The sequence below is a fragment of the Jaculus jaculus genome, chromosome X, assembly GCF_020740685.1.
Source record: "Jaculus jaculus isolate mJacJac1 chromosome X, mJacJac1.mat.Y.cur, whole genome shotgun sequence".
Taxonomy (NCBI): domain Eukaryota; kingdom Metazoa; phylum Chordata; class Mammalia; order Rodentia; family Dipodidae; genus Jaculus; species Jaculus jaculus.
In genome coordinates this window covers 9325748-9348522 of record NC_059125.1, presented here as the reverse complement: position 1 = coordinate 9348522, position 22775 = coordinate 9325748, and the positions used below count along the sequence as shown (strand labels likewise).

Sequence of the window (22775 nt, the reverse complement as noted above, 5' to 3'; positions counted from 1 at the left end):
TTTCTGGTCTGTTGAGGGTTCCAAGTCAGCTTGTGACCAGGTGAGACACTTCCCCAATGAAGGACAGACGAGGAAAATGAAGCCCCTACATATAAATCAGGATGTAACAAATGACAAGCCCAAAATAAAGCTTATCTAAGAATGCAAATCTGACCATCCATCAGATTTAACATATAATTTATCCTGACTTGGAAGGTGCATTTAGCACTTCCAATTCAAGTCTATATACCAGGTTTATTTGGGATGATTTTGGTCTCAGTTGTGCTGCGCTCCTGCTTAGGTCCCTCTTTGCTGTGCAGTGGGTTCAGGTAGGCTGGCTGTTGCTGGTAGCTCTAGTTCTCCTGCTGGTCCACGTGATCCTCTGCCTCACGAGCTGCTCCGCCGTTGGTCTCTTCAGTCCTTCCTTCACTTTTCTCGAGTTTGGGAGGAGTTCCCATGTGAGTGGATAATCCTCTCACCTGGCTTCCTTCAGCTCCAACCACGTTGACCTGGTGCCGCTGCTGCTGGATCCGCTTTCCCTGCCTGTGTGGGCTCTAGATGCTCTGGATCTCTGCTGCTATTGGTATTTCTTACACACCTCACTGTTTAGTAGACAAGTGTATTTTGCTTGCTTTTTTTTTTTTTTGGAGAGGTGGCTTTTTCTCCCCTTGGCTGCTTTGGCAGGATTCCTATGCTACCATTCAGGAATCCATTTTTCATTAGGGTAGTGGTTATCAATTTGACCTTGGAAACCTATTAGGCTGATGGCAAATTGGGAGTGGTTCCTAAATAGCCATTGTATGTCAGCAAGGGAGAAGGGGGGTTGTGATAGTGTCAGGTTCTTTGCCCAAGGTTTGCAGATCCCAATCTCATCCTATCATGGCCGTGAGGGTGTCAGTCCATATGCGTGGGGCATTGCCAATGGAGGTGTAAAGCCATTTCAGGACTCCTTGGGGTTGGTATTGTGCTCCCATGACAGTTGGGGAGGAGTTAAATATCATAAGCTGAACGGGCTTGTCTGATGTGTTCTGGGCGAGTACCATATCAGAAAATATGTTACTAATCTTAAGTTAATGTCTGGGTCTCTGGTGCTAGCTGGCAGTGGGGGAGGGGCGACTGTGGATGGTGGCTCTAGTTCTCCTGTTGGTCCACGTGAACCTCTTCCTCATGAGCAGCTCCATTGGTCCCTGCATCCCTCCCTTCATGTTTCTTGAGTTTGGGAGGAGCTCCAGTGTGAGTGGAGAATCCCCCAGGTGGCTTTTAGTTAATGTCTGTTTTGCCTCTGGGCTTAGGAGGTGAGGAAGGTTGGGTTTTTGCAATCTTTTTTTGGTTTTTTGAGGTATGGTTTCACTCTAGCCCAGGCTGACCTGGAATTCACTATGGAGTCTCAGGGTGGCCTCGAACTCACAGCAATCCTCCTACCTCTGCCTCCCAAGTGCTGGGATTAAAGGCGTGCGCCACCACGCCCGGCTTAGTTTTTGCAATCTTTTAACGTATTAAATAAGGGATGCAAATCACTACTTGGGATTGGAAGCCATGGCCAGAGCCAATTGAGGTTTCCCAGAAAGCTTTGAAATGAAGCCAATGTGTGGGGAAAGGAGTGTGGGTTTAAGAGGCTGGGCAGAGGTAAGGGAGAGTCTTGGCCCTAGGAGAGCTATGGGTGGGATAAGTTGGACTTTATTTTGGGCAATTTTGAAGCCTGCTTCAGTGAGGGAAGGTATTGATCCCTTAGCTCAGTCGGTGAGTGGGAGGTGTCTTATCATACTAGGATGTCATCCATGTAAGGCCTTGATCTAAATGTGGCCTTAATGCCATAGCAAATGCTTCTTGACATATAGGAGGACTACTGGCCATACCTTGGGCCAGTCAAAGCATTTGGCAGGTCCTGCATTGTTGATAGAGGGAACCCAGAGCACAAAGCGTTGTCGGTCTGGGGCTCCAGGGGTATAGAAAAGAAACAATCCTTAATATCAATAGGAAGGAGGGGGTTATTGGCTAGAATGGCCAACACAAGGGGCAGTCCCATCTGAAGTGCTCCCCAAATGAGCATGGCTTTATTATGGGCCCTTAATAAAGATCTTGTTGTAACTTCCATCCTCCCGAACCCTTTCGGATTACTAACACAGGAGTGTTCCACGGGCTCCACCAGGGGTAGGTGTGATTAAGTTGGAGTTCTTCTGTTACTGATTGATATAGGATGTTTCTCCCTTGGCAGAGGCCACTGTTCAACCCAAGTTTGCTCATCAGAGAGCAACCATTCTAGGCAGGGAATTTCATACTTCACAGTGGCCTTTAGGATTGGGGTTGACATCAGTGAAGGTATCTCTCATATAGTCTTCTATCTCAATGCATTCTCTTTCTATATTACTGGCGATAACTACATCTAGGACCTCAAGGATGTCTCTCCCTACCAGGTTAGTTGTTAGCTCTGCCACTAGGGGTGGGATGAGACCTGTAGTTCCATCAAAAGCCTTCTTTGGTAGCATATGCTTGTGAAGAACTGCCCATCCACATAAATTGGGGCCTGGGAATTAATTGCCAGTATTGCGGAACTTCAGATCAGTTTAGGATAGTTTTATCTGCCCCGCTATCAATTAGACATGGGACAATTTTTCCTCCAACCTCTAAGGCTAGCTTTGGGTGGGCCCCCTATAGGATGCTTGTTACCTATTGTATATTATGAGTTTTTCCTCTTGTTGGCAGGGCTGAGGGTTGCTCCTTTTGGAGTTTACCGGCTCAAAGGGCTTGCCATCTTTGTCGTAAATAGAGCAGCAGTCTTTTTTCCAATGATACCCCTATCATTTTCAGTAGCAGTATTTGATGCAGAATATTCAGAGTTCAAGGCTAGCCAAGGCAACACAGTACCCATTCCCCCCAATCCCCCTCCCTCCCGTGTGTGTGTGTGTGTGTGTGTGTGTGTGTGTGTGTGTGTGTGTGCGCGCGCGCGCGCGCTTATACTCTGTTATCCCCTTCTCCCATTTACTTGGGTTCCCTCCTCAGTGGGGTTATGAAGGTCTCAGGCTTTCCCTGTGGGGTAGCAGCAGGACAGTGCCTCAGGGCATTCACTCATTTTATTCAATATTCCTAGGCCTGTTGGCAGTCAAATTTAGCATTGAGTTCTCTGTAGCCTCTGGGTTTCTGTCTTGATGGGTTTTGATTGATGACTGTGTCTGTCACTATCGACTTGGAGCTGGTTGCCAGGCTAGCAGTAAGAGCACAATTCATGTTACCACTTCTGAAACTTCTCCTAGGTCCCTGTGTATGTGGTAGAGGTGGCATGTCTCATGGTAATTTGCCAATTGTCTTACTAATGGATCTTGACTCGCCTTCATTTTTTCTGCCATCTGTAAAATAAAGCAAATTCTCTGACCCAGAGTGATAGCAACTTGGGTTAAAGAGGGCATGCAAAGTTATTTGAGAAGGTTTTGTTGTGTGTGTGTGTGTGTGTGTGTGTGTGTGTGTGTGTGTGTGCGCGCGCGCGCGCGCGCGCGCGAGCTTCCTCTCCTCCAGAGCAGTGGGGGCTTCTTTCTGAGGTCTAAGTTTTCTTTCTGTGGGATTCTGACTTGGTTTTCAGTGCCAGGCATGAGTTATCTTCCACAGAGTGGCTCTCATGTCCAATCAGTGAATAGTTAATTGCCTGCAAAAGCTGGGTGCTTGCTTGTTTGGCTGGTTCATTTTGTAGTCTGCATGGTCTCCTGCTTATTCACTCTGTTGTTGACTGTTGTCCTTCAGCTCTTCTCATAGGGCATTCCAGCATCATGAGGGCTAGTCCCTCCTCTATCTTTTAAGACAGGACATGGCTACACACCCAATTCATGTCATTCATCCTGCCCCCAGCCTTTGGTTTGCAGTAGCAAGAGGCTCTGGCATGCCCATTCTCTCTCACACACACTCAAACCATTATTTAAAAAAAAAAATAAATAAATAAATAAAGAGGGCCCAACAGAAGAATCTTACTCTGCCCTGGAGAACCTGGCTTCTTCCCTCTCAGTTTTGACTTATGGGACTCTTCTTGGTACAATTCTGTGGGAAAGCAATGAATATTCAGCTAAGAACCAGTGAATGCTTCCTAAGGGAGAGGTCAATTTGTCCAAACTGAGCATCCCTTATCTACTAAAACGTAGAGCAAATTTCAAGATATGTTTCTTCTTTATTGCAGGAAAATGCCACATTTCACCTCAATACTCTGAGTTCTAGTAATTGTCTATCTCTAGTCCAAACTCGGGTCACTGGAAGGACAGCAGACATCAGAAACATCACTCTAAATTCCCATTCCATTCTCTAATCTTAGATCAGACCCAAGATATTTAAATGACACCATTTCAGACACAGCAACAAGCAGTACAAAGTTGTGAATCCTGAGAGGTGATAAACACATGAGTGCAATGGTAAACAACACACACAAAAAAAAGAAAGAAAAGGGAAAAAATAGTGCAGGATAGCACCCCACCCCCAGGGCATTGCCAAAGCATGAAAGAGAAGAGGAGATAAACTTCAGAAGACTGCCTAGACTGAAACAGACATGGGAGTTCAAAGAGACTAGAATAGCTAAAATTCATAGGATATAACACCAGATAAGAAAAGCTTTAGAAAGCATTGGAGATTTGCTGCCAGTCTCTCAAGCATTTAGCAGAGAACTGTCCAAAACATACAAGGAAACTACTCAAGGCCAGGAAAAGTCGTCAAACCAAAGAGCAGAGCATCCATTGGTAATTGTTTTGCAGGGGAAAGATACCAAAATCCCCATGGAAAACCAAGATGTGCCAGGAGTAGAGTCTCCTATGTAAAATGACATAGAAATTGACAAGATGGGTGTGTTCAGGATGGTAGACTGGTTTGATATAAGCAGTAAGCACACTTGTGTTAACTGTAATGCTGTGAAAATGCAATACAAACTTTTGTTACTCTGTAAATTGTAAAGAATGATGTAATAAATATATAAACAGTTGTGCGTTTGTTTTCATCTGGGGTTAGTGGTGTATAGAACTCACATAACTTAATCTTGGTGTCTAGCTCTGTAGCCAAGACTGTCCTTGAACACCTGATCCTCCTACTAGCATTTAAGGCATGTATCACCAAACCTGGCTGTAATGCAATTTTTCTTTCTTTCAAATATTTTTTAATTTGTCAGCCAGCCCAGGCTTACCTGAAACTCAGTGATCCTCCTACCTCTGCTGAGATTAAAGGTGTGCATCACTATACCCAGCTTTTCCTAACACATAGGCTACTCATATTGACTACTCGGAAGTCTTGGTAATAGCATATCAGTCCAAACTAAATATGAAAGAATGGATGTTACCAAGTGTGCTGCAGTCAGTTCCAGTCCAACCTGGTTTACAACAAGATGTCTCAGAGAAAAAAAGCTTGAGACCTAAAGATAGCTAGATAATTCCTATAGTAAAAAGGGTCAATAGACATGAAAAATAAGTCACACATTAAATATATCATATTTGCAAACAGGTGGCATCGGTCAAATTAAAAATTCACACATGGGGCTGGAGAGATGGCTCCATGGTTAAGCCAATTGCTTGCAAAGCCAAATGACCTTGGTTTGACTCCCTCCTACTAACCATGTAAAGCCAAATGTACAAAGTGGCTCATACATTTGGAGTTCGTTGGCAGGAGCTATAGGCCCTGGAATGCCTGTTCTGTCTGCCTCCTTGCAAATAAGAATATTTTTAAAATAATTCATATATGGCTGATCTCATTCTCTGTTGGAGAGCCTGTTTCCATTTTTCAGAAATCAGTGAAAGCTGAGGACAACCAAAATTTTATCAAGACAAGGATTGTTGACTCCCTGGAAGGAGATGAACCATCCTTCACATAGCAGCTGGGGCTCAGTTGAAAGCACAGAAAAGAACTGATGAGATGAGCAAGAGGCTTCCATGGCGAGCCTGGGCCAGGGTGATGGAAACAGACACTGAATATACTCAAAACAAACCAAAGCAGAAATCCAGAAGCTGCTCGGGAAATTGGTGGAAGAGGAAGTAGATAGAATGTAAGAGCCACATGATAGGGAGGAATATCTAGAGGCATTATCCCCACCCCCAGCAATGAATTCACAACTCCATGGTGAATACCAGAAATCCCACTAAGGAGGGCCCTCAGTGGAATAGGGACAGGGAAGAAGGAAATGATGGTCCATTTGGAGTTTCTACTTAATAAAAATGTAATTTACAAAAATACATTTTTTGGATATTTTTTTTTTTCAATGTAGAGTCTCATTCTAGCTCAGGCTAACCTGGAATTCACTATGTAGTCTCAGGGTAGCCTCGAACTCTTGGCAATCCTACCTCTGCTTCCCAAGTGCTGAGATTAAAGGTGTTTACCACCACCTCTGGTGCAGCCTCAGGTTTTTTTTTTTTTTTAATTATTTATTTGAGAGCGACAGACAGAGAGAAAGACAGATAGAGAGAGAGAATGGGCGCGCCAGGGCTTCCAGCCTCTGCAAACGAACTCCAGATGCGTGCGCCCCCTTGTGCCATCTGGCTAACGTGGGACCTGGGGAACCGAGCCTCGAACCGGGGTCCTTAGGCTTCACAGGCAAGCGCTTAACCGCTAAGCCATCTCTACAGCCTGCAGCCTCAGTTTTTAAAGATAACTATTGGGCTGGGGAGATGGGTCAGTAGTTAAAGGCACTTTCTTGCAATGTCTGACAGCCTAGGTTCTTTTCCCTAGTATCCACATAAAAGCTAGAAGCATAAAGTGGTGCATGCATCTGGAATTCATTTGCAGCGACAGGACTCCCTGGCACATGCATACTTCCTAGCTCAAAAATGATTTTGAAAAGAATTACTGGTGCTGGGGAGATGGCTCAGTGGTTAAAGGCATGCACAACCTGACAGTCTGGGTTTGACTCTTAAGTACCCACATATAGCCAGATACACAAAGTAACACATGTGTCTGGCATTCATTTGCAGAGGCAGGGGACCCTTACCGCTGTTCCCTTATCTCTGTTCACAAACAACAAAACCTTTTAAAATAATTATGGACCTGAGGAATTTCTAGCAGTTAAAGGTGCTTGCCCGGAAGCCCTAAAGACCCAGGTTCTATTCTCCAGTACCCACCTAAGCCAGATACAAACTGGCATGTTTCTGGAGTTTGTTTGCAGTGGCTAGAGGCTCTGGCACACCCTTTTTTGGGTTTTTGATTTTTTCAAGGTAGGGTCTCACTGTAGCCCAGGCTAACCTGGATTTCACTATGAAGTCTCAGGGTGTCATCGAACTCTTAGCAATCCTCCTACCTCTGCCGGGCACTTTAATCCCAGCACTCAGGAGGCAGAGGTAGAAGAATCACTGTCAGTTCGATGCCACCCTGAGACTCCATAGTGAATTCCAGGTCAGCCTGGGCTAGAGTGAGACCCTGCCTCGAAAAACCAAAACAAACAAACAAATATAGATTTACATCCAGGCGTGGTGGTCACAGCACTGGAGACTGAGGCAGATTTTCCCACAAGTTTGAGGCCAGCCTGAAGTACATAGAAAGACTTTGGCAGAGAGATCTTGAGCTATCTTCAGGGTATGTCAGCAGATAGGAAGACTAGTTAACCAGTTGCTGCCTATGAGATCTTCTGAGGCTGGCTTTCTTACTTTAGTGATCATAGATAATTCTTTTCTTTGGGGTGGGGAGTGGATGGACTTAGGTGTGGGTTTCATTTATGTGTGTGTGTGTGTGTGTGTGTGTGTGCATATATATATAAATGAAACCCACAATGAGTACCTCAGGGCCTCTTGCCACTGCAATGAACTCTGGACATATGGGGCTCTGCTTTTTGTGGTAGTGGAGAATCAAACCTGGGCCATCAGGCTTTGCAGACAAGTGCTTTTAACTGCTGAGCCATCCCTCCAGCCCTGAATTTGATTTTTATCCTTGAAGACAGGATGTCACTCTAGCTAAAGCTGGCCTGGAACTCATTTTGAAGCCCAGGCTGGCTTGAACTTTTGGCCATCTTGACTTAACCTCCTGAGTGCTGGGAATATAGGCATCAACTGTCATACTTAGCTAATCAATTTTAATTTTTTGAAGCCCATCTTGTATTCCATAATGGCTATGCTAATTTACATTCCCACCAGCAGTGTACAAAGGATTCCTTTACTCACATTCTCATTTGTTACCTTTAAGTCATTTTAAATATTGCTCATTATTCAGGTGAGGTGATACCAAAAGTGTTCTATGAAGGAAAATGAAGCATGATTAGATCCCACAAGATTACAAAGCCATAGCAATTAGATAGTATGGTACTGGCACCAGAATAAAAAGAAAAGGGAGGCCAGGTGGTGGTACACACCTTTAATTCAGCACTCAGGAAGCAGAGGCAGGAGGATTGCCATGAGTTTGAGGCCAGCCTGAGACTACACAGTGAATTCCAGGTCAGCCTGGGCTAGAGTGAGACCCTACCTAGAAAAGAAAAAAAAGTAGGGACTGGGGACATGGTGGTTAAGGCACTTGCTTGTGAAGCCTGAAGACCCAGGTTCGATTCTCCAAGACCTACATAAGCCAGGGGCACAAGGTGGTACATGCATCTGGAGTTCATTTGGCACACTCATTTCTTCTCTCAAATATTTCGTTTTAAAGAGGGCAGAAAATTGTAAGCTCAGACACATAAGTCCAAAATACATGAATATTCAGTTTATGATAATACTTCAGTCTGTTGGAGAAGATAAATTTAGGAAAAGATATTGGGGGACAGTTGAGCCAACATTCAGAAGAGAAAGCTTAGCACATGCATCTGGAGTTCATCTGCAGTGACTAGAGGCCCGGGTGTTCTCTCTGCCTCTCAAAATATTTTGAACTTTTTTTTTCCTTTTGGTGAAACTAAAGGCAAAACGTTGTGTCAAAAATCAAGATAAGCGCGCTGGAGAGATGGCTTAGCGGTTAAGCGCTTGCCTGTGAAGCCTAAGGACCCCGGTTCGAGGCTCGGTTCCCCAGGTCCCACGTTAGCCAGATGCACAAGGGGGCGCACGCGTCTGGAGTTCGTTTGCAGAGGCTGGAAGCCCTGACGCACCCGTTCTCTCTCTCCCTCTATCTGTCTTTCTGTCTGTCGCTCTCAAATAAATAAATAAAAATTTTAAAAAAATCAAGCATAGAAAGATTTCTCCATAATTCCAAATAGAGGAAGCTTTTCTAACTAAGAAAACTCATAAACCGTGAAGAATACAGGTAGCAAATTAGAGTACATGCAATTTCTTTTGATCACCCATGATAAAAATTGCCATAAACCGGCGCCCGCCTTCGCGCTGGGCCGGGGCGGCTGCGGGCGCCGCGTGCTCAGTTAAGGTTGTCACCGGCGCCCGTGCCCGGCCCACCATGTTCCACAACAGCAGCCAGCGGCGCCACTGGACCTTCGCCAGCGACGAGCAGCTGGCGCGGCTGCGGGCCGATGCGAACCGCAAGTTCAAGTGCAAGGCGGCGGCCTCCGGGAAGGTGAGGGCCCGGGGCTGGGCGACCCGGCTCAGCCGGCCTCGGCCTCCGCCTCCTCCCCAGCAGGGCGCGGCAGGGCCAGCTGATTCCGCTTACGGGTGCCCGGAGGGCGCCGGCATCGGGGTCGGCGCAGGTTCTTCCAAATGATCCCATCTTTCTTGAGCCTCAGGAAGAAGCGATACTATGCAAATACTATGAAAAAAGATTATTGGAATTCTGTTCAGTATTTAAGCCAGCAATGCCACGGTCTGTTGTGGGTACAGCTTGTATGTATTTCAAACGTTTTTATCTTAATAATTCAGTGATGGAATACCACCCCCGGATAATAATGCTCACATGTGCATTTTTGGCCTGCAAAGTGGATGAATTCAACGTGTCTAGTCCTCAATTTGTTGGGAACCTTCGTGAGAGTCCCCTTGGGCAGGAGAAGGCACTGGAACAGATTTTGGAATATGAACTACTGCTCATAAAACAATTAAACTTTCACCTCATTGTCCACAACCCATATAGACCATTTGAAGGCTTCCTCATTGATATAAAGACTCGCTATCCCATGTTGGAGAATCCAGAGATTTTGAGGAAAACAGCTGATGACTTTCTTAATAGAATTGCATTGACGGATGCTTACCTGTTATATACACCTTCTCAAATTGCCCTAACTGCCATTTTATCTAGCGCTTCCAGGGCTGGAATTACCATGGAAAGTTATTTGTCCGAGAATCTAATGCTGAAAGAAAACAGAACTTGTTTGTCACAGTTACTAGATATAATGAAAAGCATGAGAAACCTAGTAAAAAAGTATGAGCCGCCCAGATCTGAAGAAGTTGTTCTTCTGAAACAGAAGCTAGAACGATGTCACTCTGCAGACCTGGCACTTAATGTAATTACGAAGAAGAGGAAGGGCTATGAAGATGACCACTACGTATCCAAGAAACCCAGACTGGAGGAGGAAGAGTGGACTGACGACGATCTGGTAGATTCTCTGTAATCACGTGAAGCTGATGTGGCTGTGCTAACTACCCAACAGGAAGAGAAAGCCTATGTGGCATTTAACTTTATTAAAAAATACATTGTGTAGCTGGGTGTGGTGGCGCATGCCTTTAATCCCAGCACTCGGGAGACAGAGGTAGGAGGATTGCCATGAGTTCAAGGCCACCCTGAGACTACAGAGTGAATTCCAGGTCAGCCTGGGCTACAGTGAGACCCTACCTCAAAAAAAAAAAAAAAAGTGAAAATATCAAAATATATTAAACTTCTATTTGTTATTTAACTTTCCTTTTATGGTTGTATTATGCAAAACTTCAAAGAACTAGAATGGCACCTAATTTGGGTATTCCTGTCCCTCCTTGACTGGCTCGAACTGTCCTCCAGGAAAACTAGTGCAGTTGTCCACAGAATGTGAGGAGCAAACTAAGAAAGAGAAAAACTAAAATGCTAAGGAACAGTATTTTGTTCTTAACCTTTATAAATTACTTTTCAGTAGTTACCCTGATATATTCAGCAATTTGTTCATTATTACTGAGCTAAAAATACACTGAGTAGTTACCGTACCTGAGTAAATAATTTGTCTTTGTTTATTAGAAAAATAAAGTGGATTTAAAAAAGTTTAAAAAAAAAATTGCCATAAACCAAAGATAGGATGAACAAAGAAAATCATTTGCAACTGTGTTGCTTATTCATTGACTAATATTGGGTGCCTTCAGTATGCCACCTATTCTGTGACACTATAGGGAAAAAAAAAATCACTACATCCTTGACTAGAACCCCAAATTGAAGCACCAAAGTCCATTTCTCTGGAACCTGAGGGTGCTGTTTTTGAAGTCCAATGTTTTCAAGTATCAGTGGAAAATGTGCTTCATTCTATCCCCGGATAATCAGTAAAAATGAGAAAAGATGACATTTGTGTTGAGAGGAAACCATCTATATATGATTGTATACAGGCTGAAAACTATAAAAGAACCTGTAAACTCAATTGCACTACTAAATTGTAAGTCCCAGGTGATTTCTCATTTCCTTAAGACTAAATTGCAGCCAGTGGCATTAACATTCATCCCACAAGAATTAGATATATCGATCACCTTTGCTGAAAAGAGTAAATGAGTTATTTGTTTTTCCATAAAAATCCTTCCAAGTGTGTGATGTTCTTTTGTAATCAACAGAAACTTTTCAGTTTTCTTTAAGTGTCTAGTGCAAATATATTCTATAGGTGCTAGGTTCTGAAACAGGATACTTAGGAAATAGAGGGGACCATAAGAAGGGAAGGGACTCCCTCAGTCTCCTGGTTCTGATCTCTATTTCTTGCTGGCTGACACTCAAGAATTTTGACATAACTGACAAAAAGCACCTATGAAAAACTCCTTTCTGAGAAACTTTAAGGTGGAGCTTGTTAAAAATGGCTAATTAATGAGCTCTGTCTTAAGGCCAATGTCCTTGTGAGGATCCCTTTCATGAACGTTTTCTCTACTAACATTCCCTTCTTCAGCTGCAAGCCTATGTAATATATCTAAAAATGTTTTCAAGAACAGTTTTGTGGGGAGGAGGGGAGAATACTAGCACATAGTTTCCTTAATAGATAAATTTAGTTGGCTAAATATCTTCAAAGTCCAAAAATCACCTATCTAGCCACTTCTGATGCATATACTGTGTTCCTCTAGCAATGCCTGCACACTCCCCAAATGGGTCTTGTCTTGCTTCTTCATCTTGAAACTGTTCTGTTGTGGTCATCAAGGATCCAAGTATGCCTGAAGAGAGGCCCACGAGGTGCTGAAGGGGACTTCCCGGGCTGCACTGTGCTCAGGATTGACTTGTATTTCCTGCAGCTCCTCTGCCCAGAGCTAAGTGTGTGGAACCAGCAATGGAAGGACAGTAGATGTGCTTCTCTTATCCAAATAATGTGGGGCTCCTGGAGCTTCACCAGAGCCTCTGAGGGTGTTGGTGTTCCCAGATGTGAGGCTCTGTCCCCAGAGGTTACCCATCCAAGTATTCCTGAAGCCAGATCTTGCTTGCTGTGTGAGAGGCCATCTGCCTTCAAGATGGTCACCAGAAATGCAGTGGCCCGGTCCTTTGTTCCCAGGCTAGCAACTGCTTAGTGCCCACTTTAACGCATCCACCTCTGTGAGGAAGAGATTAAGCTGCAACCTGGCTTCCAGCCTTCCCAGTTTGCTATAACACTTCCCATCTCCTCAGAGCCTCTGCTCCACAGCTGGAAGCAGATGTAGTGATGCCTGGGCCTTCCCTCCCTGAGACTCCATAGGGCCTGTTGGCCCCTGAGAATACAAAGAAGGAAAATAAAATAGGATAGTAGAGTGCTTGCCTAACATTACATGAGGCCCTGGGTTCCATTCCAACTACCAGACAAAGTCCTGGATTAAAACTCTGAAACTGTTTTGCAATCTACTCATCTGTCTCTGTGACAGACAGGACATTGTAGTATAAATGTACAAGAAGGAGCTTGGGGGCTGGAGAGATGGAATAGCGATTAAGGTGCTTGCCTGCAAAGCCTAAGAACTGTTAGAATCCTCCAAATCCCACAGACAGCCAGACACAAGTTGTGAAATGTCAGGCATGCTCACAAGGAGGCAGATGCGTCTGGAGTTCATTCATAGCAGCTGAAAGGCCCAGGAGTGCCCATTCTCTGTCTCAAGCTTGGAACAGGCCTGTAATCCCAGCTACTTGGGAGGGTGAGGCAGAAGGATCACAAATACAAGACATGTCTGAGGTACAGAGTGGGTTCAAGGCCAGCCTGGGCAACTTAATGAGACCCTATGTTAAAAATGACAAATAGTTTTTAAAAGACTGAGGATATAGGTGAGTGGTCGAGTGCTTCCCCTGTGTGTGTAAAGGCCCAAGTTCAATCCTTAGTACTACCAATAAATAAATAAAGAGGCTGGAGAGGTGGCTCAGCAGTTGAGTGCTTGTAAAGCCTGACAGCCTGGGTTTGATTCCCCAGTACCCATGTAAAACCAGATGCACAAAGGCACATGTGTATGGAGTTCGTTTGCACTGGCAGAAGACCCTGGCCCGCCTATTTATACATACTGCCTCTCTCAAATAAATAAAAATATATTTTTTAAAGTAGAGGCTTGGGATCTTGAGTGGAGATACTTTTGGCTTTTGGTATCGGAAATATGTAGTTATATGGGACTGTCCTGAGCTTTGAATCATATTGCCCAGCTTTCTATGTCAATTTTGAAGGGAAGGGTCTGAGACAGTCTCATGTAACCCAGGCTGGTTTCGAAATCAATATGTAGCCAAGCCTGGCTACAAAACAATTTTCTGAAACGCTGTCATGCTTATTCAATGTAAGCTTCTTGCCATATGATGTATTTCAGGTATCAAAATATAATGTTACATGTCATTGTACTTCTCTCTCAAGGGTTGAAAATTCCTTTCCCCTGAGTATAAGGGCTAGATTTTCTCTTCTCACTGATACCATTTGAAAAAGGAGATTTGAGCCGGGAGTGGTGACATGTTGGGCTCTGAAAGGCCCAGGCGTGAGGCCTAGTGGAACTTCCTGAGCCTAGCTAAAGTTTGGCCACCTGTCTCCGGCCAGCTAAGACTCAGCAAGAAGCCTAATGGCTTCTGGCCTGCCACTTCCACGTGGCAATTGTAATTACCATTTCAATAGTTAAAGTTTACTATTGGCCCTTACCTCTGCTGCCATCCCAAAATCCCCGCCTTCGTCCCCAACATGATATAGGCAACTGCTCAGAGTAATAAAGCAAGTTGTTTCTGCGAGTTCCTGCATTGAAAAGACTTCCGACTCAGTGTGGTTTTTCTCTGGTGGCCAGGAGAGGTCTGAGTCCTCTGACGTTCATCATCCTCCTTCAACCCCTAGGGAGGAACGAGCAGGCCTGGTCCTTCCCTTGGCACTACCTATCTGACCAGGAAGGAGCCCCACAGTGACACACACCTTTAATCCCAGCATTTGGGAGGCAGAGATAGGAGGATTGCCATGAGTTCAAGGAGACCCTAGGACTACATAGTGAATTCCAGGTCAGCCTGGGCTACAGTGAGACCCTACCTGTAAACAACAAAAGCAAAACAAAAAAAGAGACTTGGTAGATGCTAACTGGCCCAAAAACTTTCAGGCAGGGAAGATGACTCAGAATGCTTGTTGCTTAAACATGAGGGTCTCTTAGACCAGAGATCACTAAGTTTGACTTCCTATAACAACTTCCATGATTATAAAAAATATCCCATGGTAATGCCCTCCCTCCCCCTACTTTCCCCTTTGAAACTCCATTCACCATCATATCCCCTCCCCCTCTCAATCAGTCTCTTTTATTTTGATGTCATGATCTTTTCCTCCTATTATGATGGTCTTGTGTAGGTAGTGTCAGGCACTGTGAGGTCATGGATATCCAGGCCATTTTGTGTCTGGGGGGAGCACGTTGTAAGGGGTCCTACCCTTCCTTTGGCTCTTACATTCTTTCAGCCACCTCTTCTGCAATAGACCCTGAGCCTTGGAAGGTGTGATAGAGATATTGCAGTCCTGAGCACTCTGGTCACTTCTTTCCAGCACCATGATGCCTTCTGAGTCGTCCCAAAGTCACTGACATCTGAAAAGAGAAGATTCTCTACCAAAAGTGAGAGTAGCATTAATATAAGGGTATGGACATTAAGAAAAGTGCTTACTGGGCAGTTTGATAAGCATAGTATATACATTTAGGCAGACAGCAGCAGACGTTACACCCCTAGGGCTCATGACTACCCCTGTTTTAGTTTTAAGTTTTCAGTATCAGGGATGAATTCCCTCTCATGGAGCAGGCCTCCATTAGAGGGCACTTGGTTTCCACCATGACAGATGTGCCACTATTGCATCCGTTGGCTCATTTGGCCTGGCTGGCCAAATATAAGGCTTGCAGTGTCCACTGTTGACTACCTTCACTGGTGATTTCTCTTACTCCCATTGAACTGCATGCAGAATGGCTTCTTCCAGCTTTCTGTCAGCTGGTCTACATGGAGGAGGTTATCAGCTCAGTTCCAGAAGGATTTTTCAGTGGCCCTGCAGCCCAAGTATGTGGAGTCTTCAGTAATAGATAGGGTCTTGCCATCTATTCCTGGTGGGAAACCAAGACCTCAGCAATGGCCTATAATGTTTTAGGGAATCAGGGACCTCCCTGGCCAACAATTCACTGGAAGGTATCTCATCCCTGGCACTGAAAATTTTCTAGCAACAATCCATGGCTCCTGAGTGTTCCATTGTCCAAGAAAGTAAGTTTCCATATGATTTACTTATATTCTCTTAGATTTTGATTAGCCCTCCCTCCACCTTTCCTTTACTCACTCAATCACTTCCCCTGACCTCATGTCTGTGATCCTTCTGCTTCAGCCTCCCATGTGCTGAGTTTACAAGCATGGTCAACTTTCAGAAACTTTTTAAATAGCCATTCATTAGGGATCTGTTATCTGACCTAGCAGTTTAGGACTAGTAGATAAAACTTTTGAATGTATACTAAGCTGGACAGACCTCTGGCCTCTACCAGTGCTAAAGCGATGAATGCAGTGAGATAACAACTAAATCCTGTAAGAGACTTGTCCTGCCTTGATAAAGAGAGCAGCTAAATCCACAGAGACTATTCTGCCTCCCTGTACTCCACTTGATGAGCCCACCTGCTTGCTTTTGTTCTATCAACTTCTTCCATGGGGGAACCATGGTATTCAAAAATAAGTATGTTGTTCTGGGTAACTTGACTTCATGTTACCAGACATGGCCACTCATATTTGGCTTGGAATAAAGTGTTTGACATTGAGAATTGTCATTCTTTACTGTCACACACACACACACACACACACACACACACACACACACACACGCCTAGAAACTCACTGGAGCTGGAGATTAAATAAATCCGGGGACAGAAAGGGGGCATTAGCAGAAAAGCTGGAGATACCTAAATATGTTCTTGAGCTTACTTAATTTTATATATAGATATATGTATGTATATATGCCCAGCAACTTAATAGTTTTTATTCTGTGTTACTCTCTTCATTTTGATAGCTGCATTGTAGCTGGGTAAGATAATAGCTTTGGGGGACTTGGTGAGGGGGACTGAGCAGGCTTTCTCAACCTTGGCATCATTGACATTTGGGGACAGGACAGCTTATTGCTATGGGGGCCATGCCCTGCTTTGATGAAAACTGTAATAGCCTTCCTGGCCTCTACCATTATGTTCCCACAGCACGTCCCTTTCACAGGAATCCCTAGCCAGCCAAGTACTGAAACCAAACAATGCCTTCATATAACTCCAAAAGTCTGGGAGTAGAGCAGGGAAACAAGACTGCTCCGGGGTCAGAGGTATGGCTCCATAGGAACTTTCTGATCTCTGCTACCCTTCTTTTAAATTTAAAATTAAAACATACAGCTGGGCTGGAGAGATGGCTTAGCAGTTAAGCGCTTGCCTGTGAAGCCTAAGGACCCCAGTTCAAGGCTCGGTTCCCCAGGTCCCACGTTAGCAAAATAAAAGGTCCCACATAAAGCAAAATGGAGGGCTGGAGAGATAGCTTAGTGGTTAAGATGCTTGCCTGCAAAGCCAAAGTACCCAAATTCAATTCCCCAGTACCCATGTAAGCCAGATGCACAAGGTGGCACACTCATCTGGAGTTCGTTTGCAGTAGCTGGAAGCACTGGTGAACATGAGCATACAAGATCCTTGGGATATCAAGAAAGTACCAGGGGCTGGAAAAATGGCTTAGCAGTTAAGATGCTTGCTTGCAAAGCCTGAGGAGCCAGATTGGATTCTCCAGTACCCACATAAGCCAGATGCACATGATGGTGCATATGTCAGGAGTTCACTTGCAGTGGCTGAAGGCCCTGACGTGCCCATTCTCTCTCTCCCTCCTGCCATCTCTCTCTCTCTCTCTCTCTCTCTCTCTCTCTTAGTCTCTCTCCATCTACCTCTTTCTCTCAAATAAATAGATAAAATATTTTTTAAAAATAAGGGAGGGATGGAGGGAGCAGAGAGGTTACTGAAGTTTCTACCCAGACACAAATATCCAGAAACACATTATAACACAAAAAACTATGAAGAAGACTTGTATCTTGTATTCTACTTATAAGAAAATTTTAATAAAATTGGTAGATTCTTAGTGCTTAGTGAAATATAAAATCAGATATACTCTAAAACATCACAGTTGAACAATTTCAAAACACATTACAAAGTATTGTTGGAATTTGTTCTTTTTATGACATACCCTCTTTCTCTCTAGACTGGGTTACTTTAGGATCAGATACTGGTATTCTGAAGGGGCCAACAGCTGTTTTGAAAGGTCCAGATGCTAACAAAAAATTACAGGCTCTGAAGATAAAGACTTAAAAAAAAATGGCCTTTGTGGGGACAGTTCAACTCTGCATTCGCCACTGGAACAATCCTAAAGAATGGACAACACAAATGCCCAAGGTTGCATTTCTAGTGACACATTGTGAGTGGAAACAAACTGGAAATTGATAATCTTCAGGCAGTACAGATGTCATTAATTTTTAAACCATTTAAAAATGTAAACACCATTGTTCACTTCCTGAGCTGTGTACAAGCAGGCGCCAGAGTGGATTTGGCCCTCAGGCTGTGGTTTGCTGACACCTGGTGGTATTCATTGTTTTAGTGTCTGCACTATGCATAGCAGGCTTTTGCCACAGGTTTCTTGAAACTGTGGCTCCCACCAAGCAATATGGTTTCACAGGCCACAATAAAAGAAGTTCCTAGCTGGGCGTGGTGGCGCACGCTTTTAATCCCAGCACTCGGGAGGCAGAGGTAGGAGGATTGCCATGAGTTCGAGGCCACCCTGAGACTCCATAGTGAATTCCAGGTCAGCCTGGGCCAGAGTGAGACCCTACCTGGAAAAATAAAAAAATTAAAAAAAAAAAAGAAGTTCCTCACACCATCACCTTTGACCACTCTGTCAGATCTTTTTTCTCCTCACCTGGCCTTGCTGTCACTTCCAGATGCTGTAGGCCAGTAATGACAACTGTCCTTCTGCTTCTAACATACAGCTGCTCTCTCTTTCCAGGGGCTCCTGCCCAGGCAGGGGCCTTTACTTTGAACCATACACTTCCTCACTGCATGCAATGCCCTCTCTCGTTCTCACTCATTCAAGATTGGAAAAGGAATGTGGGGATCAGACAGATGCCAACAGGCCAAGACCTTTCCATTAGCCAGGGCCCTCTGTGATCCTGGGTCATGGCAGTTGTTCAGAGAGTTCCTGGGAGAGAGGCACCTTTTGCACCTTGTGCTGACATGGGTGATAAATCCTGACTAGCTTCTTTCTGGATTCTGCCTCCAGTGCTATACCTCGCTGCACCACCTTGCCTTTACTGTACTTGGTTCTTTCCACTAGGCAGCAACTCCTCTCAGTTCCCCTCTGAAGCATCTTTCTGTCCCTAGGAGTGTATTCAGGTGCAGATTTCCCAGAAAGCTGTCCCCTTTCACTCACCCAGATGGCGGGTGACTCCAGTCAGCCTGCCACCTTTCCACTTCTTCAGCTGAGAACAAGAGAACAAGACTAGTTTGTGTCCTAGTGCACGCTGAATGATGAGAGACACTGTAACCCTAGTGCTGCGATTCTGGGGCCACTTGGGAGATTTCTGAGAATGTCTGCAAGCTGGGAAGCATCTATCTAACCAGGAAAATAATATGCCAACCCCCCCCCCCATACAGCCTTCTCTGATTCACGGGGACTCCCTGATTTCTCTTGCACTGCTTACTTGGAGTGACTGTGACCAGATTGTATCAGCTCTCCAGCAAGTCCTGCCTAGGGGCAGTAGGATCTCTCTTTTTTTTTTTTTTTTTTTTTGTTTTTCGAGGTAGGGTCTCACTCTAGCCCAGGCTGACCTGGAATTCACTATGGAGTCTCAGGGTGGCCTCGAACTCACAGCAATCCTCCTACCTCTGCCTCCCGAGGGCTGGGATTAAAGGCGTGTGCCACCATGCCCAGCAGGATCTCTCTTTTTTTTTTTTTTTTAAATTTTTATTAACATTTTCCATGATTATAAAATATATCCCATGGTGATTCCCTCCCTCCCCACCCCCACACTTTCCCGTTTGAAATTCTATTCTCAATCATACTACCTCCCCATTACAATCATTGTAATTACATATATACAATATCAACCTATTAAGTATCTTCCTCCCTTCCTTTCTCCACCCTTTATGTCTCCTTTTCAACTTACTGGGCCTCTGCTACTAAGTATTTTCATTCTCACACAGAAGCCCAGTCATCTGTAGCTAGGATCCCCATATGAGGGAGAACATGTGGCGCTTGGCTTTCTGGGCCTGGGTTACCTGACTTAGTATAATACTTTCCAGGTCCATCCATTTTTCTGCAAATTTCATAACTTCATTTTTCTTTACCGCTGAGTAGAACTCCATTGTATAAATGTACCACATCTTCATTATCCACTCATCTGTTGAGGGACATCTAGGCTGGTTCCATTTCCCAGCTATTATAAATTGAGCAGCAATAAACATGGTTGAGCATGTACTTCTAAGGAAATGAGATGAGTCCTTTGGATATATGCCCAGGAGTGCTATAGCTGGGTCATATGGTAGATCAATCTCTAGCTGCTTTAGGAACCTCCACACTGTTTTCCACAGTGGCTGGACCAGATTGCATTCCCACCAGCAGTGCAGAAGGGTTCCTTTTTTTCCACATCCCCGCCAACATTTATGATCATTTGTTTTCATGATGGTGGCCAATCTGACAGGAGTGAGATGGAATCTCAATGTAGTTTTAATCTGCATTTCCCTGATGACTAGTGACGTAGAACATTTTTTTAGGTGCTTATATGCCATTCGTATTTCTTCCTTTGAGAACTCTCTATTTAGCTCCTTAGCCCATTTTTTGATTGGCCTGTTTGATTCCTTATTAGTTAACTTTTTGAGTTCTTTGTATATTCTAGATATTAATCCTCTATCAGATATATAGCTGGCGAAGATTTTTTCCCATTCTGTAGGTTGCCTCTTTGCTTTTTTCACTGTGTCCTTTGCGGTGCAAAATCTTTGTAATTTCATTAGGTCCCAGTGGTTAATCTGTGGTTTTATTGCCTGAGCAATTGGTGTTGTATTCAGAAAGTCTTTGCCAAGACCAATATGTTGAAGGGTTTCCCCTACTTTTTCCTCTAGCAGTTTCAAAGTTTCCGGTCTGATGTTAAGGTCTTTAATCCATTTGGACTTAATTCTTGTGCATGGCGAGAGAGAAGAATCTATTTTCATCCTTCTGCAGATATTTATCCAGTTTTCAAAACACCATTTGCTGAAGAGGCTGTCTCTTCTCCACTGAGTGTTTTTGGCATTTTTATCGAATATCAGGTGGCTATAGCTACTTGGGCTTACATCTGGGTCCTCTATTCTGTTCCACTGATCTACATGTCTGTTTTTGTGCCAGTACCATGCTGTTTTTGTTACTATGGCTCTGTAGTATAGGTTAAAATCAGGTATGGTGATACCACCAGCCTCTTTTTTGTTGCTCAGTATTATTTTAGATATTCGAGGTTTTTTATGATTCCAAATGAATTTTTGGATTGTTTTTTCTATTTCCATGAAGAAAGCCTTTGGAATTTTGATAGGGATTGCATTAAATGTGTAGATTGCTTTAGGTAAGATTGCCATTTTCACGATATTGATTCTTCCAAGCCAGGAACAGGGGATGTTTCTCCACTTTCTAGTGTCTTCTGCAATTTCTCGCTTGAGTGTCTTAAAGTTCTCATTGTATAGATTCTTTACTTCCTTAGTTAGGTTTATTCCAAGGTATTTTATTTTTTTTGATGCAATTGTGAATGGGAGTGATTCTCTGATTTCATCCTCTGTGTGTTTGTTGTTAGCATATACGAAGGCTACTGATTTCTGTGTATTTATTTTGTATCCTGCTACATTGCTGTAGGTTTTGATCAGCTCTAACAGCTTGCTAGTAGAGTCTTTAGGGTCCTTTATGTATAGAATCATGTCATCTGCAAATAATGATAACTTGATTTCTTCCTTTCCAATTTGTATCCCTTTTATGTGTGACTCTTGCCTTATTGCTATGGCTAAGACTTCCAAAACTATATTAAATAGAAGTGGAGACAGTGGACACCCTTGTCTTGTTCCTGATTTTAGTGGAAAAGCTTCCAGTTTTTCCCCATTTAGTAATATGTTGGCTGTAGGCTTGTCATAAATAGCCTTTATTATATTGAGATATGTTCCTTCTATTCCCAGTCTCTGTAGGACTTTTATCATGAAGGGATGTTGGATTTTGTCAAATGCTTTCTCTGCATCTAATGAGATGATCATGTGATTTTTGTCCTTCAACCCATTTATGTAATGTATTACGTTTATAGATTTGCGTATGTTGAACCATCCCTGCATCTCTGGGATAAAGCCTACTTGGTCAGGGTGAATGATCTTTTTGATATACTCTTGTATTCTGTTTGCCAATATTTTGTTGAGAATTTTTGCATCTATGTTCATGAGGGAGATTGGTCTGTAATTTTCTTTTTTTGTTCTATCTTTGCCTGGTTTTGGTATCAGGATGATGCTGGCCTCATAGAAGGAATTTGGTAGGATTCCTTCTTTTTCTATTTCCTGGAAAAGCTTAAGAAGCAATGGTGTTAGCTCTTCCTTAAAAGTCTGGTAAAATTCAGCAGTGAATCCATCCGGGCCTGGGCTTTTTTTAGTTGGGAGATTATTGATAACTGCTCGGATCTCCATGTTTGTTATAGGTCTATTTAAGTGATTAATCTCATTTTGATTTAATTTAGGTAGGTCATATAGATCAAGGAAATCATCCATTTCTTTCAGATTTTCATACTTTGTGGAGTATATGCTTTTATAGTATGTCCCTATAATTTTTTGAATTTCTCTGGAATCTGTTGTGATGTTACCTTGTTCATCTCTGATTTTATTAATTTGTGTCTCTTCTCTCTTTCTTTTGGTCAGATTTGCTAAGGGTTTATCAATCTTGTTTATCCTTTCAAAGAACCAACTCTTTGTTTCATTAATTCTTTGGATTGTTCTTTTTGTTTCTATTTCATTAATTTCTGCCCTAATCTTTATTATTTCTTCCCGTCTACTACTTTTTGGTTTGCCTTGTTCTTCTTTTTCCAAGGCTTTAAGGCGAAGCATTAGGTCATTTACTTGCGACCTTTCTAATTTCTTAATATAGGCACTTAAGGCTATAAATTTACCTCTTAGAACTGCCTTCATTGTGTCCCAGAGATTTTGGTATGTTGTGTTCTCATTATCATTTGACTCTATAAATTTTTTGATTTCCTTTTTGATTTCTTCATTGACCCACTCATCATTTAGTAGTGTATTGTTTAGTTTCCATGATTTTGTGTATGCTCTATAGCCTTTCTTGCTACTGATTTGTAGTTTAATTCCATTGTGGTCAGATAGAATGCA

The 22775-nt window shown here is 43.4% G+C and overlaps 1 protein-coding gene across 1 annotated transcript; it reads left to right on the top strand.

The window, feature by feature from the left end:
- The first annotated feature begins 9248 nt into the window (after nt 1–9248).
- On the top strand, nt 9249–10982 carry LOC123456674 (cyclin-H-like). Its single transcript, XM_045140614.1, has 2 exons — nt 9249–9402; nt 9533–10982. The coding sequence occupies exons 1-2, from the start codon at nt 9286–9288 to the stop codon at nt 10385–10387; spliced, it is 972 nt and encodes a 323-aa protein (XP_044996549.1). The 5' UTR covers nt 9249–9285; the 3' UTR covers nt 10388–10982.
- Nucleotides 10983–22775: the final 11793 nt, after the last annotated feature.

Coding starts and splice junctions, on each gene's coding strand:
- LOC123456674 (XM_045140614.1), top strand. CDS start 9,286: ATGTTCCACAACAGCAGCCAGCGGCGCCACTGGACCTTCGCCAGCGAC. Junction 9,403..9,532: donor AGGCGGCGGCCTCCGGGAAG/GTGAGGGCCCGG, acceptor GGGTCGGCGCAG/GTTCTTCCAAATGATCCCAT.